Genomic DNA, 18,884 nt, shown 5'->3' on the forward strand with positions numbered 1-18,884 from the left:
GGTGTTCAGGTAAACTTTATGAGTGACTCATATAGCAACAGGCACAAGGATTATTTAAGCATAAGCTGTTGTGGCGATTTCTCTGAACTTTATGTCAAGTTGTTTAGCTTTGGTTTGCAGGGCTCCAGGAATACTTTTAGGTTTCAGTGATTCCAAGTCTAAATGATGGGAGGAAATTGGAAAAGTTAGTTTAGTTGTAGTCAAATACTGGAGGAAACTCTAAAAATTCAGTCTAGTTTTTAGGTAAATTACAAAACCTCAAGGAAAGTTAATAGCAATAAAATCTGATACCTATATGTATGAATTATTATTGAGAAACAATTTTCTCTCTAAAATCACCCTAATTTCTACTAAGGTAGCCAAATTAAGACGAATTTGTTTGCAAATTATGTCTAGTTAATAAACTTGAACTGAGTGTTTATATAAGTATAGCAAAAATAGTGACTAACCATGTGCTGCTGCTGCTAAGTCACTTCAGTCATGTCCGACTCTGTGCGACCCCATAGACGGCAGCCCACCAGGCTCCGCCGTCCCTGGGATTCTCCAGGCAAGAACACTGGAGTGGGTTGCCATTTCCTTCTCCAATGCATGAAAGTGGAAAGTGAAAGGGAAGCTGCTCAGTTGCGACACCATGGACTGCAGCCCACCAGGCTCCTCCGTCCATGGATTTTCCAGGCAAGAGTACTGGAGTGGGGTGCCATCGCCTTCTCTGGACTAACCATGTAGGATCCTTTAAACCTATTTTGCTTGAATTTTTACAAGGAATCTATCTCCAGATTGAACTTTTAAATGCCTTTTGAGGCCAGGAAGCCACACCAAAGACTTATCAAACTTTACTGTAACACCTATAGATTTGGGTAAATTCCTCCCTTCCTGAGGTCCCCTCAATATCCTGCATTTCCTGTACCTGCCAGAATGTGACCCTCCTTACTCACCTGGTAAGGCTGCTGGGATAGCTGTAAACCAGGTATTAATATTAGGCTGTTTTTATGAGGAGCTTTATTGGTTCCATAAAGTCAATCTTAGTTCCTTTAAGCTGTCTGGTCATATCTGAGTCTACAAGGGTCTGTTTCACATATGACCATTCTTGGGAGTTCTCTGGTAGTCCAGTGGTTAGGACTCCAAGCTCTCACTGCCAGGCTCTGGGGTTTGATCCCAAGTTGGGGAACTGAGATCCTGCAAGCCTCAAGGTGCAGCCATAAAAGAAAAGACCATTCTACTCAAAGCCTTGGTAAAGTAATCAGTGTCTCCAATTGTGTTCTGTTTTAAGGTGAACAGATTCTTATTGAACTTATGTAAATAACTATATTACCAAAAAATAAGGATACTCCTTGAGAGTTTCTGAATTCTGGAGGGATCAGGTAGAAAAAGGTAAATGTTTCAATTCTGCTTACAAAGGTATAATTTACCAAATTTTTATAAAACTTCCTTGTATCTGGAAAACAAAAGGTTTAAAAATTAGTCATATTTTAGACCGCCTTGCCAAGTGGCACAGTGGCAAAGATTCTACCTGCTAATGCAGGAGACACATGACATGTGGGTTTATTCCCTGCATCAGGAAGATCCCCTGGTGTAGTAAACGGCAACCCACTCCAGTATTCTTGTCTGAAAAATCCTGTGGACAGAGGAGCCTGGCAGGCTATAGTCCATAGAGTTGCAAATAGCTGGCCATGACTGAACACGAGTATATTTTAGACAAAAAGTCATAAAAACTATAACCATATTCATTAGTTCATTCAATCCCATATAATTAATTCTTGTTCTTCTTTGAGTTCAGTTTTTCCACTAGTTCTGTTGTCCTTGCTGGATAATTGAGAGTGACAGGGACAGTGATAATTCCAAGAAGTTTGTAAGGTTTTTCTAAAGGCTTATATGATTTGCCCAGTGAACTGGGTATCTTGATCACTGGAGATTGCAGAAAACCCCAAGAGGAAAACACATTTTTTAAAACTGTCTCTTTGCCAATATCAGGGCATCAGCCTTGTGGTAAGGGAAGGTCTCAACCTATGGGGAAAACATACATATATTGATAACAAGAACATATTTATAACCCATACTAAGTGGCAGTTGAATGAAGTCCAGTTTTAGGTGTTCCAAGGGTCCGGAGAAAGGAGGTCTGAGGTCTCTGGGGACAAGAATAGTTTTTTCCCAGGGTTACGGACCTGACCTGCCAGACATTGCTGGTACTGTTTTGCAGTTTTATTCGTATTTTTTAAAAAATGATTTTTGTAAGTTATCACACACTATTTATACAACTTTATCATTATTATTTATTTTTTGGGGGCCCACTGAACAGCATGCAGGATCTTAGTTCCTCAACCAGAGACTGAACTTGTGCCCCCTGCAGTGGAAGTGCAGTCTTAACCACCGGACTCCAGGGAAGTCCCTGTTTTTGCAGTTTGATAGAAATCTTCCTACCAATGTCTATTTACAATTTGAGTCATATTAAGCGAATTGTGAGTGAGGAATGCAAGAAAAACAAAAATGAGGTTTGCCAGGGAGCTGGGAAAAATTGCTTCTATCACCAGTCACATCCACAACTGGGTATTGTTTTTGCTTTGGCTCCATCCCTTCATTCTTTCTGGAGTTATTTCTCCACTGATCTCCAGTAGCACATTGGGCACCTACTGACCTGGGGAGTTCCTCTTTCAGTATCCTATCATTTTGCCTTTTCATATTGTTCATGGGGTTCTCAAGGCAAGAATACTGAAGTGGTTTGCCATTCCCTTCTCCAGTGGATCACACTCTGTCAGACCTCTCCACCATGACCCGCCTGTCTTGGGTGGCCCCACAGGGCATGGCTTAGTTTCATTGAGTTAGACAAGGCTGTGGTCCGTGTGAATGGCAGAAAGTGAAGAGGAACTAAAAAGCCTCTTGATGAAAATGAAAGAGGAGAGTAAAAAAGTTGGCTTAAAGCTCAACATTCAGAAAACTAAGTTCATGGCATCTGGTCCCATCACTTCATGGGAAATAGATGGGGAAACAGTGGAAACAGTGTCAGACTTTATTTTTTGGGCTCCAAAATCACTGCAGATGGTGATTGCAGCCATGAAATTAAAAGATGCTTACTCCTTGGAAGGAAAGTTATGACCAACCTAGACAGCATGTTCAAAACAGAGACATTACTTTGCCAACAAAGGTCCATCTAGTCAAGGCTATGGTTTTTCCAGTGGTCATGTACGGATGTGAGAGTGGTCATGTATGGACTGTGAAGAAAGCTGAGCACGGAGATGATGCTTTTGGACTGTGGTATTGGATAAGACTCTTGAGAGTCCCTTGGACTGCAAGGAGATCCAATCAGTCCATCCTAAAGGAGATCAGTCCTGGGTGTTCTTTGGAAGGAACGATGCTAAAGCTGAAACTCCAGTACTTTGGCCACCTCGTGCGAAGAGTTGACTCATTGGAAAAGACTCTGATGCTGGGAGGGATTGGGGGCAGGAGGAGAAGGGGACGACAGAGGATGAGATGGCTGGATGGCATCACCAACTCGATGGATGTGTTTCAGTGAACTCCGGGAGTTAGTGATGGACAGGGAGGCCTGGTGTGCTGCGATTCATGGGGTCACAAAGAGTAGGACACAACTGAGCGACTGAACTGAACTGGGAAAAATTAACTGGCTGTCTTGGGTTTCCCATCACGGAACTCTTTTTTTTTTTTTTTTTTAATAGCTGTTGCTTACCCATCTTACTTTCTCTGATTCAGGAGCAGACCATTTCTATGGTCGAAGGATATTAATATGACAAAAGTCTGGCAATAAGCAGTCAATTTTTTTCCAGAAGCAGAATTGAATTCATTCACATGTGTCAAAATCTACACAGATTCTGGTATTCATGCCTCTGAGTGACAATCAGGTCATTTCCCTGATATTGGGGTTCAGTCCCTTTAGTATGAGCCTCAGTTTTGATGACAGACAATACTTCATGTCAGAACACATACAACTTCCAGAAATTTCACATAATTTTTGGAACACTTATAATTCATATCTCTATGGACACAATATAAAGAAGGCTTAATGTTACTTTTTATTTGACAACCCTTCCCATGTAATTTAACATATCAAGTATACCTAATTCAGAGAAGACAATGGCACCCCACTCCAGTACTCTTGCCTGGAAAATCCCATGGACAAAGGAGCCTGGTGGGCTGCAGTCCATGGGGTCGCTAAGAGTCGGACCCGACTGAGCAACTTCACTTTCATTTTTCACTTTCATGCATTGGAGAAGGAAATGGCAACCCACTCCAGTGTTCTTGCCTGGAGAATCCCAGGGACAGGGGAGCCTGGTGGGCTGCCGTCTATAGGGTTGCACAGAGTCGGAAACGACTGAAGCAACTCAGCAGCAGCAGCATACCTAATTAGCTTAATTTCTCTTTTTATAAGGAGAGAGAACACATTTTTGAGATATTTCATGGGCCTTTAAATATTTCATATTCCAAAGTTAAAGTCAAAAAGCCTTCATTTGGAATTTGATTTTTGGGAAAGTGAAAAAGTGAAAGTGAAACTCATTCATTTGTGTCTGACTCTTTGCAACTCCATGGACTGTAGCCCACCAAGCTTCTCTGTCCATGGAATTCTCCATCCAAGAATACTGGACTGGGTCACCATTCGTTTCTCCAGGGGATCTTCCTAACCCAGGGATTGCACCTGTGTTTTCTGCATTGCAGGCAAATTCTTTACCATCTGAGTCACTGGGGAAGTTTGTCAAAATATAAAAAATGTCTTAAAATGTTTGCCCAAATAGGTCTCTGTGAAACAATGCTCAGTTATCCATTTAACCAAAATAAGAATAGGCAAATTTAGATTATTAAAATTTTTTTTGAATAGTTTCTAAGGCAAAGTCCATTTCCTTGCTTACCATTCAGGTTGGCAAAGGAACTTCCTTTTAGGGGGACTACCAGCTTTTGGGGAGGGGGAAATTTCCTCCTCTACTCCTCTTGAGTTCTTGTGGCTGGGCTAATGATAAATTTGACACAGAATAATTAACAGGAGAAAAAGGAACAAACTTTAATTCATTTGCATGGAGGTTCCACAGAAATGAACCTTTAAAAGTGGCAAAAGCAGGCAGTTTTTAAATGTTTTTTTTTTTGACAAAGAAACAATGTATCTGTGAGGAATTGACTGGAGAAAGAAAATTTAGATTTTAGGTGCCCAATTAGTAAGGAATCTAAATAGAATTTGGGCTTGGGCTATTATATTCAGGAAGTAACAAGGTTTGTTTACATAGACTTCTAGGCCTGAATTCTCAGTCTTTGGTGAGAAGTATGTCCTTTTACCTTTCCATGTGGGGAGTGTACCTTTTACATGAGAGGTACATATTCTGCTTTCAGGGGGACAGAAGGAAGGGTGAGGGTGTCCCTCTTGCACTGGCCATGCCTTAAGTAACTGAAGTTCACTTCAAAATAATTGGTATGCCATTGAGGCACACTTTCGGGTGGTCTGCTGTGGGACCCCACAAACCTTAAAACGTTTAGTAAATGTAACAGTTTGTTTCCCCTACAAGTCAACATGGGCGACCTGTAGAAGCTGGGAACAGCTCTCAGCTGATATTCAGCCAGAGAATGATAACCACTAAGAACTGAATTTTGCCAATAAGCCGAATGATAAGCAAGGTAACAGATTCTGCCTTAAAGCCTCCAAAGGAATGCTGCCTGCCACTACTGACATTTTGCCTGTGAGATCGTGTCAGATTTCTGACATAAAAAACTACAAGTAAATAAATACATATTGAGCCACTAAGCCGGGCTTCCCTCATATGTCAGTTGGTAAAGAATCTACCTGCAATTAAGGAGACCCCCAGTTCGATTCCTGGATCGGGAAGATCTGCTGGAGAAGGGATAGGCTACCCACTCCAATATTCTTGGGCTTCCCTTGTAGCTTAGCTGGTAAAGAATCTGCCTGCAATGTGGGAGACCTGGGTTTGATTCCTGAGTTTGGAAGATCCCCTGGAGAAGGGAAAGGCTACCCACTCTAGTATTCTGGCCTGGAGAATTCCATGGATTATACGGTCCATGGGGTCACAAAGAGTCGGACGTGACTGAGTGACTTTGGTAATTTGTTACAGCAGCAATAGAAAACGAACACAGTAAGGAATGTTCTATTTTTACATCATATAAAAAATATTTTTGTTTATTTGGCTGTGCCAAGTCTTAGTTGGAGAAGGAAATGGCAACCCACTCCAGTGTTCTTGCCTGGAGAATCCCAGGGATGGGGGAGCCTGGTGGGCTGCCGTCTCTGGACTCGAGACACGACTGAAGCGACTTAGCAGCAGCAGCAGTCTTAGTTGGGGCACGTGGGATCTTATGTCTCGGTTTGCAGAAGCTTTTAGCTGTGACCTATGAACTCTTAGCTGTGGCATGTGAGGTCTAGTTCCCTCACCAAAGATCGAACCTAGGGTGTCTGCACTGGGAGCGCAGTCTTAGCCACTGTACCTCCAGGGAAATTCCATTGTCTTTGCCTCATTTAAATAAAAGTTTATCCAATTGTTGCTGCTGTCGTGTAGTTGCTAAGGTGTGTCCGACTCTTTTCGACTCAAAGGACTATAGCCAGCCAGGCTCCTCTTTCCAGGGGATTTTCCAGGCAAGAATACTGGAGTGGGTTACCATTTCTTTTTCCAGGGGCTCCTCCCGACCCAAGGATCAAACCCATGTCTCCTGTATTAGCAGGTGGATTCTTTACTGCTGAGCCACCAGGGAAGCCCTGTTTATCCAATATTGAATCCTTATTCTTCTGGGCTTCCAGGATGTTTACTACTAGACATTATTGAGGCCCTTTCTCATACCAGTGACTCTCAAGGTCCCAAGGGTGTCAAGGATCTTACCATGAGCCAAAATACCCAGGAGGCCCCCTTGGACCTTCTGTAATCATTTGCTATCAATGAAACGCCGTAGTCCCTGGTTCTTGGTCACATGTAACTTGGTGGCAGCGGCAGAATCTTCACAAGGCCGGGAAATTTGGAATCTGGGGTTCATCTCCTCTAGGCATCCAGGATGTCATCCCCTCATTCCTCCCCTCTGGGTGTGGTATCATTACCCGGGAGCGCTGGGGGTTAGGAATGGGATTCTGGTAACCCGTTGTCCCCTTCTCAGGGAAATCTTCCCTCTAACAGTCTAACGATCTTTGCTTTTAACCCAAGGACACATCCATCTCATCCCTCGCACACAGGTGCGCACACATCAGGCCTGATACTGAGGTCGTCTCTAATCTGTTTTAACCTCTCAGACTCCCTTGAAACAAAGAGCATAATGATCTGGTTACTAGGAGTTGGGAGATAAATAAAATATAAATTAACATCTTAGATTATTTTGTTAACACTGATGCACTGTTAAGTTGGTTTTATCTCTTAAAGGAACTTTTGCTTACCTTCCCAGCGCCTTGGTATTTCTCAGAGGTTTGGTGACTGATGGTTTTTATTTTGGTATTGAAGTCTGTCCCAAACTGGTAAACTCACATAAAATAGCAGCTGGCAGGGTGTGTGATACATTTTTTGCAGGCTTCTTAAGGTCAGGGTTCATAAACTGGCCATTGGGCGAATTTCTTGCTTTTCAGAGGGGAAAAATGACTCTCTCTTCACTCAACTCTGGCTCTATCCCACCTGCATGGGAGTTTTCTTTGATTCTGGTCAACCTCTAGGAGAATGAACTGCAGAGAAGCAAGGATGGAGCAGGGCCCACTTAAATGTGTTTATGGTAATAGTCTAGGCAAGAGATGACACAGGCTTGAATCAGGGCAGAGGTAGTAGAAACAAATGGTTGGATTTTGAATTCTTTGATAGGTACAACCAATGATCTCATGTTGGATGTTAAAAGAGGAAACCAAATATAAATAGGCTTGTTATAACTTAACCTCTTTCACATAATTCATAGCTGGGTGTCTGGAGGGACCTTAAATGACTTGCCAGAACATTTCACATCTTGAGACTGGAGATCAGAGTTTAAGGGTTGTCACAGGAGACTTTTAGTAGTTAAAGAGTTGGTTCTCCAATCTAAATTGCATCCTTATTTCTTTGTTTTCTGATTCACCTCCTTTTGTATAGTCTCTAGGATTTCATTATCTCCCAACTCCAACTGGCATTAAGTTCCAGTTTTTTCTCCCATCCCACATTCATCACCAGACAGCTTTTTCAGCTTTTTTCTATCCTCCCTTCGAGTACTCCAAAATAAATGACAGGTACCATTTTCAGGGGAAAAGAATGCAGGAAAGCTGAAAACAATAGCCCTGTATTCTATATACAAGCTTGATTTTAAGATGACTAAAAATGTCATAGTGAGATCAACATTTTAAGAAATACAGTACTATTACTATCAGTGATAAATCTACTTTGTTTTATATTTACTCTTTCGTAGCTCAAGAATCAAGATAATTATCATTACAAAACTTAATTCATATGACTGGTAAAATTTTTTTTGTTTAAAACGTTGAATGCTGGAAGAAGTAACAAAGTATTAATAAGTGAGAAGAATCAGCACCTATATAAGGCAAGTAGTCTCTTTTCTAAAGTGAAGTTAATGTTAATTTAAAAAAACCCTGCGGGCTATATTGCTGTTTTTCAGAGCTGTAAAACCTTAGGCAAAGTAGTTATCTTTCTGTGGCTTTTCTTTCCTCTCCATGAAATCTCAGCTCTCTTATTGCCTCTTGAGCTTAGGGTCCTCGGACAATGGAAAAAAAAAAAAGAAAGAAAGAAAAAAAACCTCATTTAAATAAATATTTAGTGTCTAGCGTAAAAATACATGTTTGCTATTGGAAATACCAAGTACAAGTCACAGGGCACAGGTTCCTGACCTTCGAGAGTAGGAAATCCTCTGAAGCAGACCAGCAGTGAATCCTATTTACAGTTGGTGCATACTTTCCCATGCTGGCCTGAAACTATCAAGTACGTCAGCGGCTGCGACTGTGCGCACTCACCCAGCTACTAATAATTCTTAAACTGCCATCCTAAAGCGGAATATGCAGAATTCCACTTTACTTTCACTTTTGAAGGAGTTAAAAATAAGGAAAGTACAACTTCGCCACCTGAGATGTTTTCAGAAGAGATTCCTTTACTCGCCCCAGAGACACTTCCCTAACCTCAGTAGCTCCCCAGGACAACCCACACTTTCCTTCCGGGTTCTAGCTGAACTGTTTTACTGGGCATAAACCAATGGGCTCATTCCTTCTCCGCGGCGGGGCGGGGTCTTCCGCCTGGGCTTCGGAGACCCGCCCCGTACGTGGCGTGCGTGCGTGGCGTCGTGCGGCGCGGGACGGTTTCTTCAGCTTGTGGCGCCCCCCGGCGGTAGCGGTGAAGCGATGTGAGGGCCGGCCCTGAGCGCCTGCCATGGAGCAGCACCAAGAGGCGCGAACACCCGGGAACCCCGTCGCGCGGCTGCCTGGGACCTTGAGGTCTCAGACGCCCGAGGAGGAGGAGCCGCGGGTGGGCGGGTCAGCGCCAGCGGCCTCCGTCTTGGACGCGGAGGCGTATGGGGCCAGTGCGGACGGGCTGTGGGAACTGCCAGTGGAGCCGGCGGAGCGGAGGCCCGAGTGCAGCCACTGCAGGTGACCGCCGGGCGGGGGCGAGGGCGGGGACTGAAGCCAGCGGCGGACTTGGGGGGCGACGGGAGGTGGGGCGGGGGCGCTGCAGCGACCCCTGCCGGGGAGGCGGCTGCTGTGACTGAGGACCAGGGGAGCATTGTCTCCTTCATCTCTGCGCTTGGAGCAGCAGGGTCCACTGGTTGAGGTTGAAATCACTGTGAAATAGCCACAGCTCTTTCAGTAAGAAGCCTTTTCTCCAGGTTCAGGATTACTTACTCTTAATTCATGCAAGACACTAGCGGGTCATGGGATGAGCGGACAGAAGCTCCGCTGTCAAGAAACAAGTGTCTGATGGAGGAAGGAAGGCGTAATAACAGTAATAACACTTATGTTTATGTGACACAGCCATCTCACGGTCAAAACAAAACAAAAGCATAAAACGGATTAGAGGCGAGAGACAAGGTGGCTATTACAGTAGTTGAGATTGGATTCCGAATTCTGAATTCACTTAGAGATATATATTGAGCACCTGCTGTGTGTCAGGCACTGTGCTAGGTTTCTGGTAACCTAGGCATGGATAACGGAGAAGGCAATGGCACCGCACTCCGCTGTTCTTGCCTGGAAAATCCCATGGACGGAGGAGCCTGGTGGGCTGCAGTCCATGGAGTCGCTAAGAGTCGGACACAACTGAGCGACTTCACTTTCATTTTTCACTTTCATGCATTGGAGAAGGAAATGGCAACCCACTCCAGTGTTCTTGCCTGGAGAATCCCAGGGACTGGGGAGCCTGGTGGGCTGCCGTCTGTGGGGTTGCACAGAGTCGGACACGACTGAAGCGACTTAGCAGCAGCAGGAATGCATAGAAATGTCTCTGAGCTCACTGGGCCACTTATAGTCTAATGAGGAGACTGTTTATTAAACTGAGTGAATGTGAGTGAAGTCGCTCAGTCGTGTCCGACTCTTTGTGACCCCGTGGACTGTGACGGGGTACCAGGCTTCTCTGTCCATGGGATTCTCCAGGCAAGAATACTGGAGTGGGTTACTGTTTCCTTCTCCAGGGGATCTTCCCTACCCAGGAATCAAACCCGGGCCTCCCGCATTGGAGGCAGACGCTTTAACCTCTGAGCCACAAGGGAAGCAGCAATTAACATTGTCTGCCCGATTTAGTTATGGCAGAAAGTGAAGAGGAACTAAAAAGGCTCTTGATGAAAGTGAAAGAGGAGAGTGAAAAAGTTGGCTTAAAGCTCAACATTCAGAAAACTAAGATCATGGCATCTGGTCTCATCCCTTCATGGGAAATAGATGGGGAAAGAGTGGAAACCGTGTCAGACTTTACTTTTTTGGGCTCCAAAATCACGGCAGATGGTGATTGCAGCCATGAAATCAAAAGACGCTTACTCCTTGGAAGGAAAGTTATGACCAACCTAGATAGCATATTCAAAAGAAGAAATATTACTTTGCTAACAAAGGTCCGTCTAGTAAAGGCTATGGTTTTTCCAGTGGTCATGTATGGATGTGAGAGTTGGACTGTGAAGAAAGCTGAGTGCTGAAGAATTGATGCTTTTGAACTGTGGTGTTGGAGAAGAGTCTTGGAGAGTTCCTTGGATTGCAAGGAGATCCAACCAGTCCATCCTAAAGATCAGTCCTGGGTGTTCATTGGAAGGACTGATGCTAAAGTTGAAACTCCAGTACTTTGGCCACCTCATGCGAAGAGTTGACTCATTGGAAAAGACCCTGATGCTGGGAGGGATTTGGGGGGTAGGAGGAGAAGGGGATGACAGAGGATGAAATGGCTGGATGACATCACCGACTCCATGGACATGAGTTTGAGTAAACTCCGGGAGCTGGTGATCGACAGGGAGGCCTGGCGTGCTTGGATTCATGGGGTCACAAAGAGTGGGACACGACTGAGTGACTGAACTGAACTGAATGTACTTTCACGATTGTGAGGACTGTTCTCCCTGCTTGCTTGAATCTCATGTTATACAGATGTACCAGTTTTTAAAATAAACTTTCTTTTCTGTTGTAATGTTAACATAGGCTTTAAGAAATGTGTATTTATTTTTATTATATTTGGCTATTCAGGGTCTTAGTTGCAGCACGAGGAATCTTTGATCTTTGTTGTGGCATATGTTATCTTTAGTTGTGGCATGCAAACTCTTAATTGTGACATGTGGAATCTATTTCCCTGACCAGGGGTTGAACCTGGGCTCCCTGCATTGTGAGTGGGTAATCTTAGCCACTGGACCACCAGGGAAGTCCCACCATTAACCTTAATGGAATGAAAGCTAATGGAGCCTTTCAATTTTTACTGGACCTCTTGGGAGAATTCTACAATTGAAATAATCCTTGAAACATTCTTTCTTTCATTTCTCTGTGATTTATCTGACTTTTCTATCCTAGTCTTCTTTGCCTGTTCTATTCAAAGTGTCAGTGTTGGGCCACCTAGATTCTCTTGTTCTAATCCCGTACACTTCCCACAGATGATGTTACCATTTTTCATGTAGAGGTTGTCACCTCTACATTGGTCTCTCTACATCAGACTCTTCTGTGGAGTAAGAGATGAATGTCTTCATTTAATCATTGTGTATGGAGTACTTTGCTAATTACTGTTAATACGGTTGGAGGCTTTATCCATATAGACTGTTTAGTTTGTTGTTGGTTACAGATGATAAACCAGTAAAAAAGCAACCAAATATGTAATTACAGGTTGAAAAAAAACACAAAAGAACAGCAATGAAGGAGAGAAGTAGGATGCTGTAATAGAAAATAGCAGGATGGTGTCAGGAAAGATTTCTGAAGAAACTGGAGCCTATTATACAGAGTGAAGTAAGCCAGAAAGAAAAATACCAATACAGTATACTAACACATATATATGGAATTTAGAAAGATGGCAACAATAACCCAGTATACGAGACAGCAAAAGAGACACTGATGTATAGAACAGTCCTTTGGACTCTGTGGGAGAGGGAGAGGGTGGGATGATTTGGGAGAATGGCATTGAAACATGTATAATATCATATATGAAACGAGTCGCCAGTCCAGGTTCGATGCACGATACTGGATGCTTGGGGCTGGTGCACTGGGATGATCCAGAGGGATGGTATGGGGAGGGAGGAGGGTTCAGGATGGGAAACACATGTATACCTGTGGTGGATTCATTTTGATAAATGGCAAAACCAATGCAATATTGGAAAGTTAAAAAATAAAATTAAAAAAAAAAAAAAAAAAGTGACACTGGTGAAGCACAAAAAAAAAAAAAAAAAAAAGAAAGAAAGAAAGATAAGACTGATTCAACCAAGAGAAAAGTATTTCAAGAAGGCGAGCAGAAAGACAGACTGGTTGCTTTTCTTTACCATTTGACCTTTTCCCAGGGCTGAATCAAAAGACCTCGGAGTCAGAATCTTGAGTGTAAGGGTCTTTTTATATTTTCTGACTGTATATGTGTAGTAGATATTCCGTAGACCTTTGACAAAGGTGAGTAGTTTGTATCTAGAAGAGACTGTTTGGAAGAGAGGGTATGTGAATACAATTTATTTAAATAAGTTGTCTAAAGTTGTTAGATGATAACACTTAAAAATGTGGCAAAGAGGTCTACTAGAACGCTGAAAGAAAAATGTTTCAAATATAAATCCAGAGCTAAATTATGCTAGCTTTATCATATAGTTTTTAGTTTACTCAGAACTGCTAGTTGAAATAGTTTAAAAATTAGTCTTCTGTGGTTAGCAAAATTTTATAATGTTTCTGATCGATTTCTTCTTGCCCCATTATAGGCTTTGTGTTTTAAAGCACTTTTAGATTGATAACAAACTTGAGAGGAAGGTACAGAGCTTTCCCATATGGCCTCTGCCCCCTCCATCCCCCCACCACATGCATAGCTTCTCAGTTATCAACATCCCCTACCAGAGTGGTACGTTTGTTACAATTGATGGACTCGGGTGACACATCATTATCACTTAAAAGTCCATAGTTTAGATTAGGGTTCACTGTTGGCGTTGTACATACTTGAAGTTTGGACAAATTTGTAATAACATTTATCTGCTATTATAGTTTCATGCAGAGTGTTTTCACTGCCTTAAAAATCCTCTTGGCTCTGCCTTTTCATTCCTCTCTACCCCCTAACCTGATCTACTGTTTAAAAAATGTACTGGATTTTAGCTTGTTTTCAGTTTTATTTAGTTAATATTTGAGAATTGTAATTCACTGTCACATTTCTGTGTTTTGCTTTTTCTGGTGACATTTTCTACCTTTTAAAGACTTTTCTTCCCTTGACATGTTATGCATTTTGTTTTAATTGGTTAGGATACAGTTCTAGAAATAGAATATTTAGGTGTTACCAATAAAATATAAACTAATTTATAGCTCTTTATATTTTATTTCATTAGGCTGTTAGGGTCTCAACTAGTTGCCTGAGTGAACTTCTTTACTGTTATGCTTATAATAGTTTTTAAAATTGAAATGCATTTTTAGGTTTGAGTGATCAGTACGTCACAATTATTTGGCCCGTTTTTTAATACTTAAAACACTATTCATTTAAATACATGACTATACTTGTCACTGCCTAAAGAGTTCTAGGGAGAAGGCAATGGCACCCCACTCCAGTACTCTTGCCTGGAAAATCCCATGGATGGAGGAGCCTGGTAGGCTGAAGTCCATGGGGTTGCGAAGGGTTGGACACAACTGAGCGACTTCACTTTCACTTTCACTTTTTACTTTCATGCATTGGAGAAGGAAATGGCAGCCCACTCCATTGTTCTTGCCTGGAGAATCCCAGGGACGGGGGAGCCTGGTGGGCTGCCGTCTATGGGGTTGCACAGAGTCGGACACGACTGAAACGACTTAGCAGCAGCAACAGCAAAGAGTTCTAGAGATTGGTTTTGTTCGGGAAGTGTAGACTCAATTTAAATTCTCAGCAGAATCTTGCTTGTTAGAAATAGAGCATATCTTAAATGTTGGGGCCAGTGTGAGGAAAGCAGGAGAGACTCCATCTTGAGGCCTGTCATCCGTCTTAAGGATAGGATGTAAACTGGGCCTGAACTCTGCCCAAGAGTGAGGAAACCGTTGCTAATGGAAACCAGGTCTCCTGGAGACTTCCCTCCTTAAAGATGGCAAATGGAGATTGTAGTTGAGGTCAGGCTGCCCCTGTTAGATTAACCAAGGAGACATACCCCCTTGATGTATAACCATTGTCCCCCCTCCCCCTTAACTTTAATTGTTTGTTCTCTGAGCACCTACTTGTTATAAAACTCAGTCATATACAACAAGGAGGTTGCTAACATGTAACCAGTCATTTGGGGGTGGGGTATAAAAATGGGCCTCTCAGAAACATCAGGGTCCTTGTTGGGAACTGATTCCTCTTGGACCCGCTGGCGTAATAAGCTGTACTCCACTGTCTTGAGCGTCTTCCGAGGTGTGTTTTGCGACTCTGGATTCCACAACAAAATATGAATGAAATATCTTTCAAAAGATCTGTACTAGTTTGGTATTGCAGGTTACAAATTTTGTAAAAAGTATGTCCCTGTTAAAAGGAACAGCATGTACAGGATTATACTGTATCTGTACAGTGTATTTGGAGAGCTTGGCAGAAAGGAAGGAGAGGTGAGGCTGCAGAGGTTGATGGTGGTTCTATTGGGAAGGGCCAAATAAGCTGTGTTAGGAAGTTAGAATTCCTGGTGGACTGCAGTCCATGGGGTTGCAGAGAGTAGGACATGACTGAGCGTCTAACCACTTTCACTTTTCTAATCTTCCTCTTTGGCTTAGCAGATAAAGAATCTGCCTGCAATCCAGGAGATATGAGTTGGATCCCGGGGTCATGAAGATATGCTGGAGAAGGAAATGGCAGCCCATTCCAGTATTCTTGCCTGAAAAATCCCATGGACAGAGGAACTTGGTGGACTATAGTCCATGGGGTTGAAAAGAGTCAGACATGACTGAGGGACTAAGCAGCAGCAGGAAGTTTGAGCCTAAAGCACTAGAGCCCGACAAAATAGCCACTGAAGTTTTTTTTTTTTAATAAAGGTGTCAATTTGACTTCTGTGGGTGGCTTTTAGCTATCATAATTTATGCTCTGTTTTATTAAGAAAAATGCAAACTGAATAGTGATACAGTGGTAAAGGCTTGCCTGGGAAGAGTTAGAGCCTCATTATAGTAAAGATGCCAAACATCTTAATTATATTTTTATGTCTTCTGTGGATATTCCTGCCTGAGGACAAGAGTTGGAAATCACTTGCAAATCATTGGTCATAAAAATAAGTACAGAGAATTTTTTAATGTGTCTGAGGGAGGAAGACAGCAGGGACAACATATACATAAACTGACACAGATAGGCCCTGAGACATAATTTTTCTCTCTCCAGTGCTTTTTTCTTTCAAAAGTACAAAGTTGTAAGGATTGTGTGAAACCACATCAATATAAATAGCACCCATTTATTAGATACTGGTCATTAGCAGGTTATCCACTGAGATGAGGTGTTTTATATTTGTTATTTTATTTATGTCCCATAACAGCTTTCTGGAGTTGATGATATCATTAGCTTTTAAAGGATGAAAAGGTGGAGGTAACAATCAGGTAGCAGAGCAGGGTTTCTGGCTCCAGTCCGCTTGGCTCCCAAGCTCCTGCAAGGGCTTGACTCTTTGCTGTACCCTCCACGCTTGCTGAAGAAGCCTTATTCTTTTGATTGCGGAGTGGATGTAGTCACTAGTTGAAGTGGAGCTATTAAAGCTGCAGGAGTAGCTCTGTTTTCATACTTTTTAAGCTGAAGTATGTTTCAATTCAGTTGCTTATTCATGTCTGAGCCTTTGCGACCCCATGGACTACAGCACCTCAGGCTTCTCTGTCCATTACCAGTTCCGGAAGCTTGCTCATGTCCATGATGATGCCATCCAAACATCTCATTCTCTGTCGTCCCCTTCTTCTCCTGCCTTCAATCTTTCCCAGCTTCAGGGTCTTTTCCAGTGAGTCAGTTCTTCGCATCAGGTGGCCAAAGTATTGGAGTTTCAGCTTTAGCATCAGTCCTGCCAATGAACTGATCTCCTTTAGGATTGACTGGCTTGATCTCCTGGCAGTCCAAGTGACTCTCAAGAGTCTTCTCTAACACCACAGTTCAAAAGCATCAATTCTTTGGTGCTCAGCTTTCTTTATGGTCTGTCCGTCACAGAAAAGAAAATTAGATACCAAGTGAATTAGAGATACCAAGGGAACATTTCATGCAAAGATGGGCACAATAAAGGACAGAAACGGTATGAACCTAACAGAAGCAGAAGATGTGAAGAAGAGGTGGCAAGAATGAACAGAAAAACTATACAAAAAAGATCTTAATGATCCAGATAACCACGATGGTGTGATCACTCACCTAGAACCAATCCTGGAATGCAGTCAAGTGGGCCTTAGGAAGCATCACTGTGAACAAAGCTAGTGGAAGTGATGGAATTCCAGTTGAGCTATTTCAAATCCTAAAAGGTGATGCTGTGAAAGTGCTGCACTCAATATGCCAGCAAATTTGGGAAACTCAGCAGTGGCCACAGGACTGGAAAAGGTCAGTTTTCATTCCAATCCCAAAGAAAGGCAATGCCAATGAATGTTCAAACTACCACACAACTGCACTCATCTCACAGGCTAGCAAAATTATGCTCAAAATTCTCCAAACTAGGATTCAACAGTATGTGAACTGAGAACTTCCAGATGTTCAAACTGATTTTAGAAAAGGCAGAGGAACCAGAGATCAAATTGCCAACATCCGATGGATCATCAGAAAAGCAAGAGAGTTCCAGAAAAACATCTACTTCTGCTTTATTGACTACGCCAAAGCCTTTGACTGTGTGGATCACAACAAACTGGAAAATTCTGAAAGAGATGAGAATACCAGACCACCTGACCTGCCTCCTAAGAAGTCCATATGCAGGTCAAGAAGCAGCAGTTGGAACTGGACATGGAATAATGGACTGGTTCCAAATTGGGAAAGGAGTATGTCAAGGCTGTATATTGTCACCCTGCTTTTTTAAGTTATGTATGCAGAGTACATCCTGCAAAATGCTGGGCTTGGATGAAGCACAAGATGGAATCATATTGCTGGGACAAATATCAATAACCTCAGATATGCAGATGACACCATCCTTATGGCAGAAAGAGAAGAACTTAAGAGCCTCTTGATGAAAGTGAAAGAGTAGAGTGAAAAAGCTGGCTTAAAACTCAGCATTCCAAAAACTAAGATGATGGCATCTGGTGCCATCACTTCATGGCAAATAGATGGGGAAACAGTGGAAACAGTGACAAACTTTCCTTTCATGGTCTCCAAAATCACTGCAGACTGTGACTACGGCCATGAAATTAAAAGACTCTTGCTCCTTGGAAGAAAAGCTATGACCAACCTAGGCACCATATTAAAAAGCAGAGACATTACTTGGCTGATAAAGCTAAGTATAGTCAAAGCTATGGCTTTTCCAGTAGTCACGTATGGATGTGAGAGTTGGACCATAAAGAAGTATGTTTACTTCAAGCTTAGTAACAGGATGCCTGAGCATTAGTATTTTCTAGCTCCTTTTTTGGGATTCCCAGGTGGTACTAGTGGTAAAGGGCCCACCTGCCAATGCAGGAGACATAAGAGACATGGGTTTGATCTCTGGGTTGGGATGATTCTTTGGAGAAGGGCATGGCAACCCATTCCAGTATTCTTGCCTAGAGAATCTCAGGGACGGGAGACTGGTAGGCTGCAGTCCATAGGGTCTCAAAGAGTTAGTCATGCACAACTGAAGTGACTTAGCATGCACACAGCTCCTTTTTTACGTAAATTGAGATACATTTGGTCGGTGTACAATATTATGTAAGTTTAAGGTATACAGCCTGTTGATTTGATACATTTATATACTCAGTATGATTATCCCTGGTAGTCGTTAGCTGTTGTCACCTAATTATCATTTCCTTTCTGTGCTGAGAAGTTTTAAGATGTAGTATGTTAGCAAGTTTGAAGTATGTAATATAGTATTGTTGACTATATCACAGTGCTGTGCATTACATCTCCAGCATTTATTCATCTTCTGATTACAACTTTGTATCCTTTAATAACATCTTGTTTCCTTATTCCATGTCTTAACCTTTTCTGTATTCTTTAGGCTTGAATATTCAGGAGAAAAAGGTGATGGGAATGAAAACATGAGAAAGTGAAGCAGGGAAGACTGTAGGTGTTTGAGAAGAACACAGGGGCCACAAGCTGGCAGCCCACAGTTTTGTTTAAAACTATATTTTACCAGTTTGAAATTAGTTGCTAATAGTTAAAAATGAAGATGTTTTATATCAGAATCCAGATTTCTGGTTTCTGTAAGAATGGGGAGATGTAGCAGCTTTGGGGCCACCATCCTGAGTATTGGTTGTGCCTATAGATTGGGTA

General features: G+C 42.5%; 1 protein-coding gene across 2 annotated transcripts in view; it reads left to right on the forward strand.

The window, feature by feature from the left end:
- The first annotated feature begins 9,187 nt into the window (after nucleotides 1-9,187).
- The window catches only part of DTWD2 (DTW domain containing 2), a 108,212-nt gene continuing 98,515 nt past the window's right edge, over nucleotides 9,188-18,884 (forward strand). The window contains exon 1 of one of the 2 annotated variants that reach the window (XM_070374107.1): nucleotides 9,188-9,526. In XM_070374107.1, the coding sequence (XP_070230208.1) occupies nucleotides 9,309-9,526 (218 nt within the window). In that variant the 5' untranslated portion in view covers nucleotides 9,188-9,308. The remainder of the gene's footprint in view (nucleotides 9,527-18,884) is intronic. The other variant, XM_005890850.3, reaches the window with a different exon arrangement.

This window comes from Bos mutus, chromosome 7 (genome assembly GCF_027580195.1).
Source record: "Bos mutus isolate GX-2022 chromosome 7, NWIPB_WYAK_1.1, whole genome shotgun sequence".
NCBI classification, from domain to species: domain Eukaryota; kingdom Metazoa; phylum Chordata; class Mammalia; order Artiodactyla; family Bovidae; genus Bos; species Bos mutus.